This window comes from Entelurus aequoreus, linkage group LG28 (assembly GCF_033978785.1).
Source record: "Entelurus aequoreus isolate RoL-2023_Sb linkage group LG28, RoL_Eaeq_v1.1, whole genome shotgun sequence".
Classification (NCBI taxonomy): domain Eukaryota; kingdom Metazoa; phylum Chordata; class Actinopteri; order Syngnathiformes; family Syngnathidae; genus Entelurus; species Entelurus aequoreus.
Window position 1 is genome coordinate 36,135,935 of NC_084758.1, and position 12,071 is coordinate 36,148,005.

The window sequence follows — 12,071 nt, forward strand, 5'->3', positions numbered from 1 at the left end:
CTTAGCCCTTGGCTTTGTATGTTCATGTCAACCAAGTGGTGTCCCAATTCTCCCCCTTAGCCCTTGGCTTTGTATGTTCATGTCAACCAAGTGGTGTCCCAATTCTCCCCCTTAGCCCTTGGCTTTGTATGTTCATGTCAACCAAGTGGTGTCCCAATTCTCCCCCTTAGCCCTTGGCTTTGTATGTTCATGTCAACCAAGTGGTGTCCCAATTCTCCCCCTTCGCCCTTGGCTTTGTATGTTCATGTCAACCAAGCGGTGTCCCAATTCTCCCCCTTAGCCCTTGGCTTTGTATGTTCATGTCAACCAAGTGGTGTCCCAATTCTCCCCCTTCGCCCTTGGCTTTGTATGTTCATGTCAACCAAGCGGTGTCCCAATTCTCCCCCTTAGCCCTTGGCTTTGTATGTTCATGTCAACCAAGCGGTGTCCCAATTCTCCCCCTTAGCCCTTGGCTTTGTATGTAACCCTAACCCATTTTTTTAAAAAGGACCTTATCTTCACCATACCTGGTTGTCCAAATTAGGCATAATAATGTGTTAATTCTACAACTGTATATATCGGTATCGGTTGATATCGGTAATTAAGAGTTGGACAATATTGGAATATCGGATATCGGCAAAAAGCCATTATCGGACATCCCTACTTTTCAATTGTCTTACCCTGTAGAATGTGAACTACTAAATGTAAAACAGAGGTAAGTACTAAGATACGTGCCAGACAGTAATTGTATCTAGGGATGATGTTTGACAAGAAATTATCGAGTTCGAGCCTATTATCGAATCCTCTTATTGAACCGATTCCTTATCGATTCTCTTATCGAATCCAGATAGGTTGTTGTACATGGAAAAAAACACAATATTTGGTTTAACAAAAGCTCACTTTTATTGTATAAGAAAAATAACTAAATATTGACTGTTACCCCCCTAAAAAAATAATAATAATAATTGACTGTTGTTACCCAAAGTATATTAAGAGGAATTTTTCAGAAAAACAAATATATACAATAACACAAAAACAACTTGTCTCTGTGATCACTATAGGTGTATAAATAATAATATAGTGTTAAATAAAATAAGTCCCATGGGCACAAAACTGAAAATACAGCTCTCCAAAAAGTGCACTTCTGCTGCTATTGGAACATCCTAACTACACACACTATGACACTAAGAACACCACAGTCATCAACAATTCTTCTTCCAAAAAATTAGCATGTCTGCTTTTTAGCTCAGTCTGAGCTACGTCATTTCCTGTGAGACGGGATTCGTTCCCAGGGATTCGAATAAAGAACCAACTCTTTTTCTTAACTATAGTGGCCTCGATAACGGGATTCGAGTCCATGGAATCGGTTCTTTTCTTATCGAACAACCGGGAGAACCGGTTTCGAACATCATCCCTAATTGTATCATTTGAGCAAGAGTTGCCATATTGTTCAAATGTTTGTGCTGTCTACACAACAATCATATTTCCTCAAATGTAAAACAATATAAAATAGAATAACAGGAATGCTGCAGTTGCCACAAATTATTTGATCTTTTTATTTAACCAGGAACATCCCACTGAGATGAAAAAGCACCTTTTCAAGGGAGTGCTGGCCAAAAGGCAGCAAAGTTAACCCCAACTTCCGTCTTCCTCAGGTGTTTACGAGTACGTTCCCGTGGAAACGGGCGAGGGCATGCGCCTGCAGATCAACGCTCAGAACTGTGTGCACTGTAAGACGTGCGACATCAAAGACCCCAGCCAGAACATCAACTGGGTGGTGCCGGAAGGTGGAGGCGGACCAGCTTACAATGGAATGTAAATATTTATCTCTTCCTCCTCACTTGAAAGATGCTGGAGTGATGTCATCATTTGTGTTAAAGAGTATTTCTTACTGTAATCATGTGATGGAAATGACAACTTTGTGCTGCCAAACCAAGAAAGCTGGCATTGAACTTGTAATTAGCATCAAGTGGCCTTTTTATCAACACTGCAATAAAGACACGAAGAAGTCTGTCATAAGTTACCATTTATTTATTCAGGTACATGATCTGCTGTACATAACAATCACAACGCCAGTGTTGAGGGCTGAGTGGCTACAGTGTGGTATGACTCTTCACCTGCTGCTCACCTGAGACGCCTTCAGGCAAACATTTTGGCATAGATTTTCTTCTCTTTCTCCTTCTCCTCCTGCACTTTGATCTGCACTCGCTTCATCTCGTTCATGATGGCTGCCAAGATGGGAAAACATGCATGTTAACTTACTGACAGTATTCATTCTCCTTACTAGGCATGGGTCAATGACCAGGTTTAAAGGTAAACCGTGTCCTTACTAGGCATAGGTCAATGACCAGGTTTAAAGGTAAACCGTGGTACAAAAAAAATGACTCAAACTACAAACATTTTCCAGATGCAGCAGCTGTTCCAAAACCCCAACTGCTGCACACGTCTCTTGTACTGATGGAGGCCCTCTCCTTACAAAGTAGGCTGTCAAAGTCACGGCCTGCAGTTAGTTTGACAGCACCGGTCTAAAATGACCAAATGGGCTGTTAGGGAATACTTGACTAACGTGCTAACAGACATGACAGCAGGAAAATAGAACACATTTGTGTACTAACCCTCACTAACAAGGTCAACTTGATGTGGTCTTGACATGAACTACTTTGTGCAGCCAGCATTAGTGCCACAAATACTGTCAATTCCGGACTATAAGCCACTACATTTATCCTACGCTTTGCACTCTGCACCTCATAAAACGGTGTGGCTATGGTATATATTTTTTGCTGAAGGACATAATGCAAATACAAACCCCGTTTCCATATGAGTTGGGAAATGGTGTTAGATGTAAATATAAACGGAATACAATGATTTGCAAATCCTTTTCAAGCCATATTCAGTTGAATATGCTACAAAGACAACATATTTCATGTTCAAACTCATAAACTTTATTTTTTTTTGCAAATAATAATTAACTTAGAATTTCATGGCTGCAACACGTGCCAAAGTAGTTGGGAAAGGGCATGTTCACCACTGTGTTACATGGCCTTTCCTTTTAACGACACTCAGTAAAGGTTTGGGAAGTGAGGAGACACATTTTTGAAGTGGAATTCTTTCCCATTCTTGCTTGATGTACAGCTTAAGTTGTTCAACAGTCACAGTTCAAAAAGCTCTCACCTTTATCCTCTGGAGTTATACCCTGAGCTGCCTTCAGATCAGTCTGAAAAGAAAAACAAGTAGAGATCACTGCCAGTTTTTGCAGAAAAAAAGTCTTTAGCTTTACAAATGCTTTCTTCTGCAAACATATTAGGAGAAATGAAGGTATGAGCTGTGGTTACCATGGCTTGGCTCAGTTCTTTCAAGCCCTGCCAGGCCTGAGCCCTGCGGAAAAGAGCCTTGGTATTGGCCTGGTCCAGCTCCAGAGCCTGAAACAAAGTGATTAACAGTGAGGTGGCGCTATCTAGTGGTTAGGGTGGCCAAGTGCAAGATTGGCAACCGCATGCAGACCTCGTTGCAGTTGTCCAGAGCTTCTTGCCACAGCTGCATCTTCAGTTTGCATGCCGCCATGTTGAGGTAGCAGCTGAGGACCGTGGGTCCAAGCTTCTTCTGCACCACCTCCTCCTCGTCCTCCAGCTCCTCGCTGCACACCTCCAGATACCTGCAGAGGCAGCGGTTAGCATGTGTCACCAATCATCAATTCAATGATGCCAAAAAGTACAGTACGGTGTGCTTGTTTTGTGCTTTCCCCAATTGCACTGTACATTGATGTCAGTTCTTAAAGCATTTAAGACCATGTACCAGGTTTTTCAGGCCCCCCACAGTTCCGTACCACTTTGGTTTGTGAGGGCACCATAGGGACTTGCTCGAGCAGCGCATACAGCACAGTTGTGTTTACTATACAGTGTTCAAGTGTCACTAAAATATGGACTTTTGTCCAGGCTGGAACACATAACTCATTGACATTATTTCTTTGAAGTTAAAAAGCTGCAGTTCAAGTGTCACCTGAGAGCTTTGCTGTATTTGATGACTGCAGCTTTCCAGTCTTGACTCTTGAAAAGGTTGTTGCCGATGTTCTTCACGTCCTCAGCTGCAGACAGAACTTTGTCCACCTAGACAACAAACACAAAAGTGTCAATGGTGCCTGGTTGTGTTTGTCGGCCCCTCCTCACACTCAACAAGATGGATGTTGATCTTTTTGTTTATTGGGCGACTGACCTTGAAGAGGAAGAAAACTTACGTCTTTAAAGTCGACATCTGAGTCCTCTGGGAAGTCAGGGTGGGTGTCCCCGGTCCCGTCAATTGGTGCCACACCCCAGCTGTCTCCGTCCTTATGCTCGCCACAGTCTGCAATGAGGCACGGCTGCAACAAGACGGCACAACACTTTTTTGTCATTTCTTTGTCCTGAATCACAGGGTTTTGTGTTGTTTACCTTGACAGGAGTGTCGTCCTTTGTGTCCATGGACTCCAGCATTTTAACCATTCCCACCCCCTTCAGCACTTGTCCAAAGACCACGTGTTTGCCATCCAAGTGCGGCGTGGGCACGGTGGTGATGAAGAACTGTGAGCCATTGGTGTTGGGCCCTGCATTGGCCATGCTCAGCAGGCCCACTTGGTCGTGCTGCAAAAACAAAGATTCAAATGTCATTTAGAGCAGGTCAGACCTCCACCAAGGCTATCCATCCCTCCGTCCGTTTTCTACCGCTTGTCCCTTCGGGGTCGTGGGGGTGTTGGAGCCTATCCCAGCAACAAGTGGCCAACACAGATCAACATTCACACTCTAGGGCCAATCAACCTATCTATCCCCAGGAGCATGTCTTACAGGTGGGAGGAAGCTGGAGTCACGGGCTAAACCACCTAAAAACAGGTTTTTGCGATGCAGTTGCACTCCAGCCCTGTGGATGGCGGCAGTGTGTTGTTTTGGTCCCAAAGAAAGCACATGTTGTACTGTAGTTTAAAGGGGCGCCATCTTTCCAATGTAGCCCGCCGTGTCGTGGCAACTCGTTCTTAATGACGTGAAACATGAACGCATGAAACTTGGTTCCCACCTGAGGTGCTTAAGCCATGCATTCTCTTAGAGACAGCTTAAGTCTTCCTAAGAGAAGCAACACAAAACATGTTTACATATCCTTCTACCAATCATAACTCAATGACTCCACTTACTATGCGTCCACTGCATTTATTGTATTATTCAAAACATCCATTCATATATATGGTGTATCGTGACATGGACTAAACATATCCACATATATATGGTGTATCGTGACATGGACTAAAAATATCCACATGTATATGGTGTATCGTGACATGGACTAAACATATCCACATATATATGGTGTATCGTGACATGGACTAAACATATCCACATATATATGGTGTATCGTGACATGGACTAAAAATATCCACATGTATATGGTGTATCGTGACATGGACTAAACATATCCACATATATATGGTGTATCGTGACATGGACTAAACATATCCAAATATATATGGTGTATCGTGACATGGACTAAACATATCCACATATATATGGTGTATGGTGACATGGACTAAACATATCCACATATATATGGTGTATGGTGACATGGACTAAACATATCCACATATATATGGTGTATGGTGACATGGACTAAACATATCCACATATATATGGTGTATCGTGACATGGACTAAACATATCCACATATATATGGTGTATGGTGACATGGACTAAACATATCCACATATATATGGTGTATCGTGACATGGACTAAACATATCCACATATATATGGTGTATCGTGACATGGACTAAACATATCCACATATATATGGTGTATCGTGACATGGACTAAACATATCCACATATATATGGTGTATCGTGACACGGACTAAACATATCCACATATATATGGTGTATGGTGACATGGACTAAACATATCCACATATATATGGTGTATCGTGACATGGACTAAACATATCCACATATATATGGTGTATCGTGACATGGACTAAACATATCCACATATATATGGTGTATCGTGACATGGACTAAACATATCCACATATATATGGTGTATCGTGACACGGACTAAACATATCCACATATATATGGTGTATGGTGACACGGACTAAACATATCCACATATATATGGAAACATCCACATGTATATGGTGTATGGTGACATGGACTAAACATATCCACATATATATGGTGTATGGTGACATGGACTAAACATATCCACATATATATGGTGTATCGTGACATGGACTAAACATATCCACATATATATGGTGTATGGTGACATGGACTAAACATATCCACATATATATGGTGTATCATGACATGGACTAAACATATCCACATATATATGGTGTATGGTGACATGGACTAAACATATCCACACATATATGGTGTATCGTGACATGGACTAAACATATCCACATATATATGGTGTATCATGACATGGACTAAACATATCCACATATATATGGAAACATCCACATGTATATGGTGTATGGTGACATGGACTAAACATATCCACATATATATGGTGTATCGTGACATGGACTAAACATATCCACATATATATGGTGTATCGTGACATGGACTAAACATATCCACATATATATGGTGTATGGTGACATGGACTAAACATATCCACATATATATGGTGTATCATGACATGGACTAAACATATCCACATATATATGGTGTATCATGACATGGACTAAACATATCCACACATATATGGTGTATCGTGACATGGACTAAACATATCCACATATATATGGTGTATCATGACATGGACTAAACATATCCACATATATATGGTGTATCATGACATGGACTAAACATATCCACACATATATGGTGTATCGTGACATGGACTAAACATATCCACATATATATGGTGTATGGTGACATGGACTAAACATATCCACATATATATGGTGTATGGTGACATGGACTAAACATATCCACATATATATATGGTGTATCGTGACATGGACTAAACATATCCACATATATATGGTGTATCGTGACATGGACTAAACATATCCACATATATATGGTGTATCGTGACATGGCCTAAAAATGTTGAGATATTAATAAAAAGCCATATCGCCCAGCCCTAATATACTGTATATACATATACACATACACACACACAGCCCAGCCCCCAGCCAAATTGTTTTAACCCAATGCGGCCCCCGAGTCAAAAAGTTTGGGGACCCCTGGTTTAGATCCTTGAAGGAAAGAAGAAAGTGAATTAATGTTTATAACTGAATAAACTTGCCACGCATTTTGGACGCTGGCGGGCCGTAGTTTGGGGACTCCTGATCTAAACTTTACCGCTGCCGGTATTTTTTTCAATATTTTTATTGTAATATTTTCAGAATGTGTTCTATTTTTGGCCAAAGTAAGACAAAGAAAACAATCGGAAGTTGTGTTTATTTTTTAGTTTTAATGCCATGATTTTAATAGTCGTGTGCACAGATTTTCCTAAAATGAGTTTGACGCCCCCGGTCTAATGGCAGACCAGCACCAGGACCAGGACCTTGTGTTGTACCTTGTAATGGAAGTTTTCATCCTCAAACTTCTCGCCGTAGATGCTCTCACCACCGGTGCCATTCTGGTTGGAGAAGTCGCCTCCTTGGATCATGAACTTCTTGATAACTGTCACATACAAGATGAACCATTAAAACCACTCAAATGAGAGAAAACTCAAGCGTAGTAGCCCTTCAAAGGGTCCTTGGTAACATACTTCTGTGGAAGGGACATCCCTTGAAGTGCAGAGGCTTCCCCGTGGATTTGCCCAAGCCTTTTTCTCCGGTGCAGAGGGCACGGAAGTTTTCGGCGGTTTTGGGAGTGACGTCGGCAAACAGCTCCATGATAATTCGGCCGGCTGAAAAACAAATTGTCAAGTCTAATTTGTGAAGGTACTGAGGTCTAATTTAAAGAAGTAAATCAATTTCACTTCTTACAAAATCTTTTAGGATATGACAAACCTAACCATGTATGTTTTTTATGTGTGTTTTCATTTGTTTCTACGTCTGTACTTCATTGTAAAGGTATCAAGATTATTTCTAGGGCTGTCACACCATTAAAATATTTAATCGCGAATAATCGCATTTTGTTCATAGTTAACTCAAAATTAATCACAGATAGGTATAATTTTTTATCATTAATAAATGTACCCTAAACAGATCACTTTGAAGGAGGGTATCTCAGCTGTAATCTGTGACATTTCTACCTGAATAAATGCTTCTGATATTCTGTACATGTTAATGGTCTTCAAATTGCTGCATAACAATGTTTTAACATTCTCTATTCATGAAATGTAATATTGAGCCTGCTAGTTATTCTGTAGACCATAACATGTTGTAAAATAATGTACACAATATGTCCGCCAGCCAGAACCCCGCCCTCATATTCCTAAACAACATCTCTGACAAAGCATGATTGTAATGTAAGACATTTTTATTTTGCTAATGTCAGGGCTTCCCCCAAATTGTTTTTAAGTGTCATCGCTCAAAAAATAATAATGAATTAAAATCAATGGTGTTATGAGTTATTGACCTTTTTAAGGCTACAATTATTATATAATCTCAAATATTCCACTTAAAAATGTTATTGGGTGAAAATATTGCATATTTTGTGTTCTTTCCATAAAAGAACAGGGTTTTCTTTGACAAAAAGAGCATACGACTTAAGTCTTTAAAAACGTTATATTGACAGACGGACCTAATGTTGATCTATGGATTTAAAACTTGAATAATAATAAAAATAATAATACTGAATAATAATGACACATTTTTTATATTTTTTTTAACAAAACCCTTTGGGGTCCCCGAGATCAAGCCTGAGTGGAGGCCTAAATGTATATTTTTTATACATATATTGTATTGGTTTTTAAAATAAAAAAATATCAAAATAGCCCCCGCTTGCTTTGATTTTTCAGTGTGCGGCCCTCAGTGGGAAAAGTTTGGACACCCCTGGCATAGATCCAACCAATCATGACGAAATTAATCGCCAACTATTTATATAACCGATTTTAATGGATTAGTTGTTGCAGCCCTATATTAATTATGTTGGTAACTGTCCTGACATTCATATAGCGGCAATCAAAAGAAAGCATGTTGATATTATTAGTTATAACGTAGTGTTTGAGCTTTACTCGATGTCATTCGATTGTGCAAGTGTACCTATTATAGTGGCCGGCCCGGCGTGTATATTAGTCATAACTAGCACATGTGCATTGAAATTCGCACATGGCTTGCACTTATTAGTCATATTTTCCTATAACTATATTTGATACTACTCTTTGTTCATTTAGATCTCCCCAATGCCGCCAGCATGCTAGCTAACATGTTAGCGGCTAATGCTAACGCTTTTTAGATGGGGACAAATATAAATATATATCCTCTTACCTCTGGCTCCGTCAATGTCGACGTCGAAGAAAACGCGAGGGTTTTCAGAATTGGACGGCTTGTTGTTGGGTATTGGGTGAGACATGGTGACAGCTTGGCGAATTGAGACACTTTGACAGGCAGGCTTCGCTGGGTTAGCAACACAATAAAACGGCTGCCGGTGTGCCGGCGGAATGATCTGGAAGGAGCGCGAAGGTGACGCAGTTTCCGGTTCCGTTCGTCCAAAATAAAATGCAGAAAAAAATACGATGATAAAACAGAAGAAAAAAAACACATGAAAAGTAATATTTGATCGTTTGTGTTTTATTTTCCCTAAAAACATAAAACATACAATATACAACAGAAAGTAAAAAAGAAACACGTCAATAATGAATAAAGCATGGATTGATTGATTGACACTTTTATTAGTAGATTGCACAGTGAAGTACATATTCCGTACAATTGACCACTAAATGGTAACACCCCAATAAGTTTTTCCACTTGTTTAAGTCGGGGTCCACGTTAATCAATTCATGGTACAAATATATACTATCATCATAATACAGTCATCACACAAGTTCATCATCAGAGTGTGGTGGATTGTCCAGAGCTTAAACAGCAACAAAAGTGAATTTAGTACAAAAAGTTTATTTAGCCATTATCAAGTCAGATTGAGCTGTCCATGCAGACACACAACGTCCTCCGGAGGACACACAAAAGCAATCTCTCTCGAGTCCCGGTCTCCTGCCATTTTTATCTGTTGGTTCGTGCGTCCATGTCTTTTTGTTTTGACCTGTCTGTTCCATAACAAACTTGAATCCCTTAGTCATACTTAGACAATCAAAACATTCTGTAGACAGGTTGGCGCAACTCCATATTCAACTTTGTCCCAGAACCGGTACATTCAATGGCACAGAATAGAAGAGAAATGAAATGAGCAGACATTCTTAATAGACACGAAATATAGTTCAAAAGGTCAGAAATTCCACAACAAGAGTATATACATTGAATTATTTACATTATTTACAATCAGGTGGGTGGGATGAGGAGGGTTTGGTTGATATCAGCACTTCAGTCATCAACAATTGCATCATCAGAGAAATGGACATAGAAAGAGTGTAGGTGTGACTTGGTAGGATATGTACAGCCAGCAGAGAACATAGTGAGTTCAGATAGCATAAGAACAAATATATACATTAGAAATACATTTGGTTATTTACAATCCGGGGAGGTGGGATGTGGAAGGGGGAGGGTGTTAGTCAGGGGTTGAAGTTGCCTGGAGGTGTTGTTTTATTGCGCTTTTGAAGGAGGATAGAGATGCCCTTTCTTTTATACCTGTTGGGAGTGCATTCCACATTGATGTGGCATAGAAAGAGAATGAGTTAAGACCTTTGTTAGTTCGGAATCTGGGTTTAACGTGGTTAGTGGAGCTCCCCCTGGTGTTGTGGTTATGGCGGTCATTTACGTTAAGGAAGTAGTTTGACATGTACTTCGGTATCAGGGAGGTGTAGCGGATTTTATAGACTAGGCTCAGTGCAAGTTGTTTAACTCTGTCCTCCACCTTGAGCCAGCCCACTTTGGAGAAGTGGGTAGGAGTGAGGTGGGATCTGGGGTGGAGGTCTAGAAGTAATCTGACTAGCTTGTTCTGGGATGTTTGGAGTTTAGATTTGAGGGTTTTGGAGGTGCTAGGGTACCAGGAGGTGCATGCGTAATGGAAAAAGGGTTGAACGAGAGTTCCCGCCAGAATCCTCAAGGTGCTTTTGTTGACCAGAGAGGAGATTCTGTAGAGAAATCTCGCTCGTTGGTTGACCTTTCTGATTACCTTGGTGGCCATTTTATCACAGGAAAGATTAGCCTCTAGAATGGAACCTAGGTAGGTGACCTCATCTTTCCTGGTAATGTCACCCACTTTTATAGTGAAGTCATTGACTTTCTTGAGATTGATGTGGGACCCAAACAGGATGGATTCTGTTTTACCCAAGTGTATGGATAGCTTGTTGTCAGCGAGTCAGGTGCAAGTTCTACAGAGTTCAGCACTGAGGATTTTCTCCACCTGTGACTTGTCCTTGCCGGATACCAGCAGGGCAGAGTCATCCGCAAACAAAAACAATTCACAGTCGCATGCTGATGACATGTCGTTTATGTATATTAGGAACAGTAAAGGCCCTAATATACTGCCTTGGGGGACTCCACAGCTCACTGAGAGGGGGGGGGGGACACGGTGCCGTTCACCTCTACCACCTGCTCCCTCCCCTCCAAGTAAGACTGCATCCAGCTCCATGAGGTTTTGTTAAATCCGATTGCTCTGAGCTTATCCAACAGTATAGCGTGGTTAACGGTGTCAAAGGCCTTCTGAAGGTCCAGCATGACCATGCCGCAGTATTTGCCCGCGTCCACCTCATGTTTGATGTGGTCGCTCAAATAGAGAAGGCATGTGTCAGTGGAGTGGTTAGTTCTGAAGTCAGATAGAGAAGGCATGTGTCAGTGGAGTGGTTAGTTCTGAAGTCAGATAGAGAAGGCATGTGTCAGTGGAGTGGTTAGTTCTGAAGCCGGATTGGAATTTGTACATGAGTTTATTAGTGGCAAGGTAACTATCGACCTGTTCATAAGCTATTGTTTCCATTACTTTTGAAATGGACCTGAGAATAGAAACAGGTCGGTAGTTGCCACGTTCCAATTTGCTTCCTTTTTTAAAGAGGGGAGTT

General features: G+C 40.8%; 2 protein-coding genes across 2 annotated transcripts in view; one reads left to right on the plus strand and one right to left on the minus strand.

The window, feature by feature from the left end:
* etfdh (electron transfer flavoprotein dehydrogenase) overlaps positions 1 to 1,998 on the plus strand; it is a 38,780-nt gene extending 36,782 nt beyond the window's left edge. The window contains exon 13 of the mRNA XM_062039966.1: positions 1,635 to 1,998. Coding sequence (XP_061895950.1) covers positions 1,635 to 1,798 — 164 coding nt within the window. The 3' untranslated portion in view covers positions 1,799 to 1,998. The remainder of the gene's footprint in view (positions 1 to 1,634) is intronic.
* ppid (peptidylprolyl isomerase D) lies at positions 1,989 to 9,581 on the minus strand. The gene is made up of 10 exons (XM_062039968.1): positions 9,388 to 9,581; positions 7,722 to 7,862; positions 7,527 to 7,633; positions 4,404 to 4,592; positions 4,211 to 4,333; positions 3,976 to 4,082; positions 3,481 to 3,631; positions 3,312 to 3,398; positions 3,151 to 3,193; positions 1,989 to 2,207 (listed from the first exon to the last, which is right to left on the minus strand). Exons 1-10 carry the CDS (start codon positions 9,470 to 9,472, stop codon positions 2,119 to 2,121), a joined length of 1,122 nt encoding a protein of 373 aa, XP_061895952.1. The 5' UTR covers positions 9,473 to 9,581; the 3' UTR covers positions 1,989 to 2,118.
* Between the last annotated feature and the right edge of the window lie 2,490 nt (positions 9,582 to 12,071).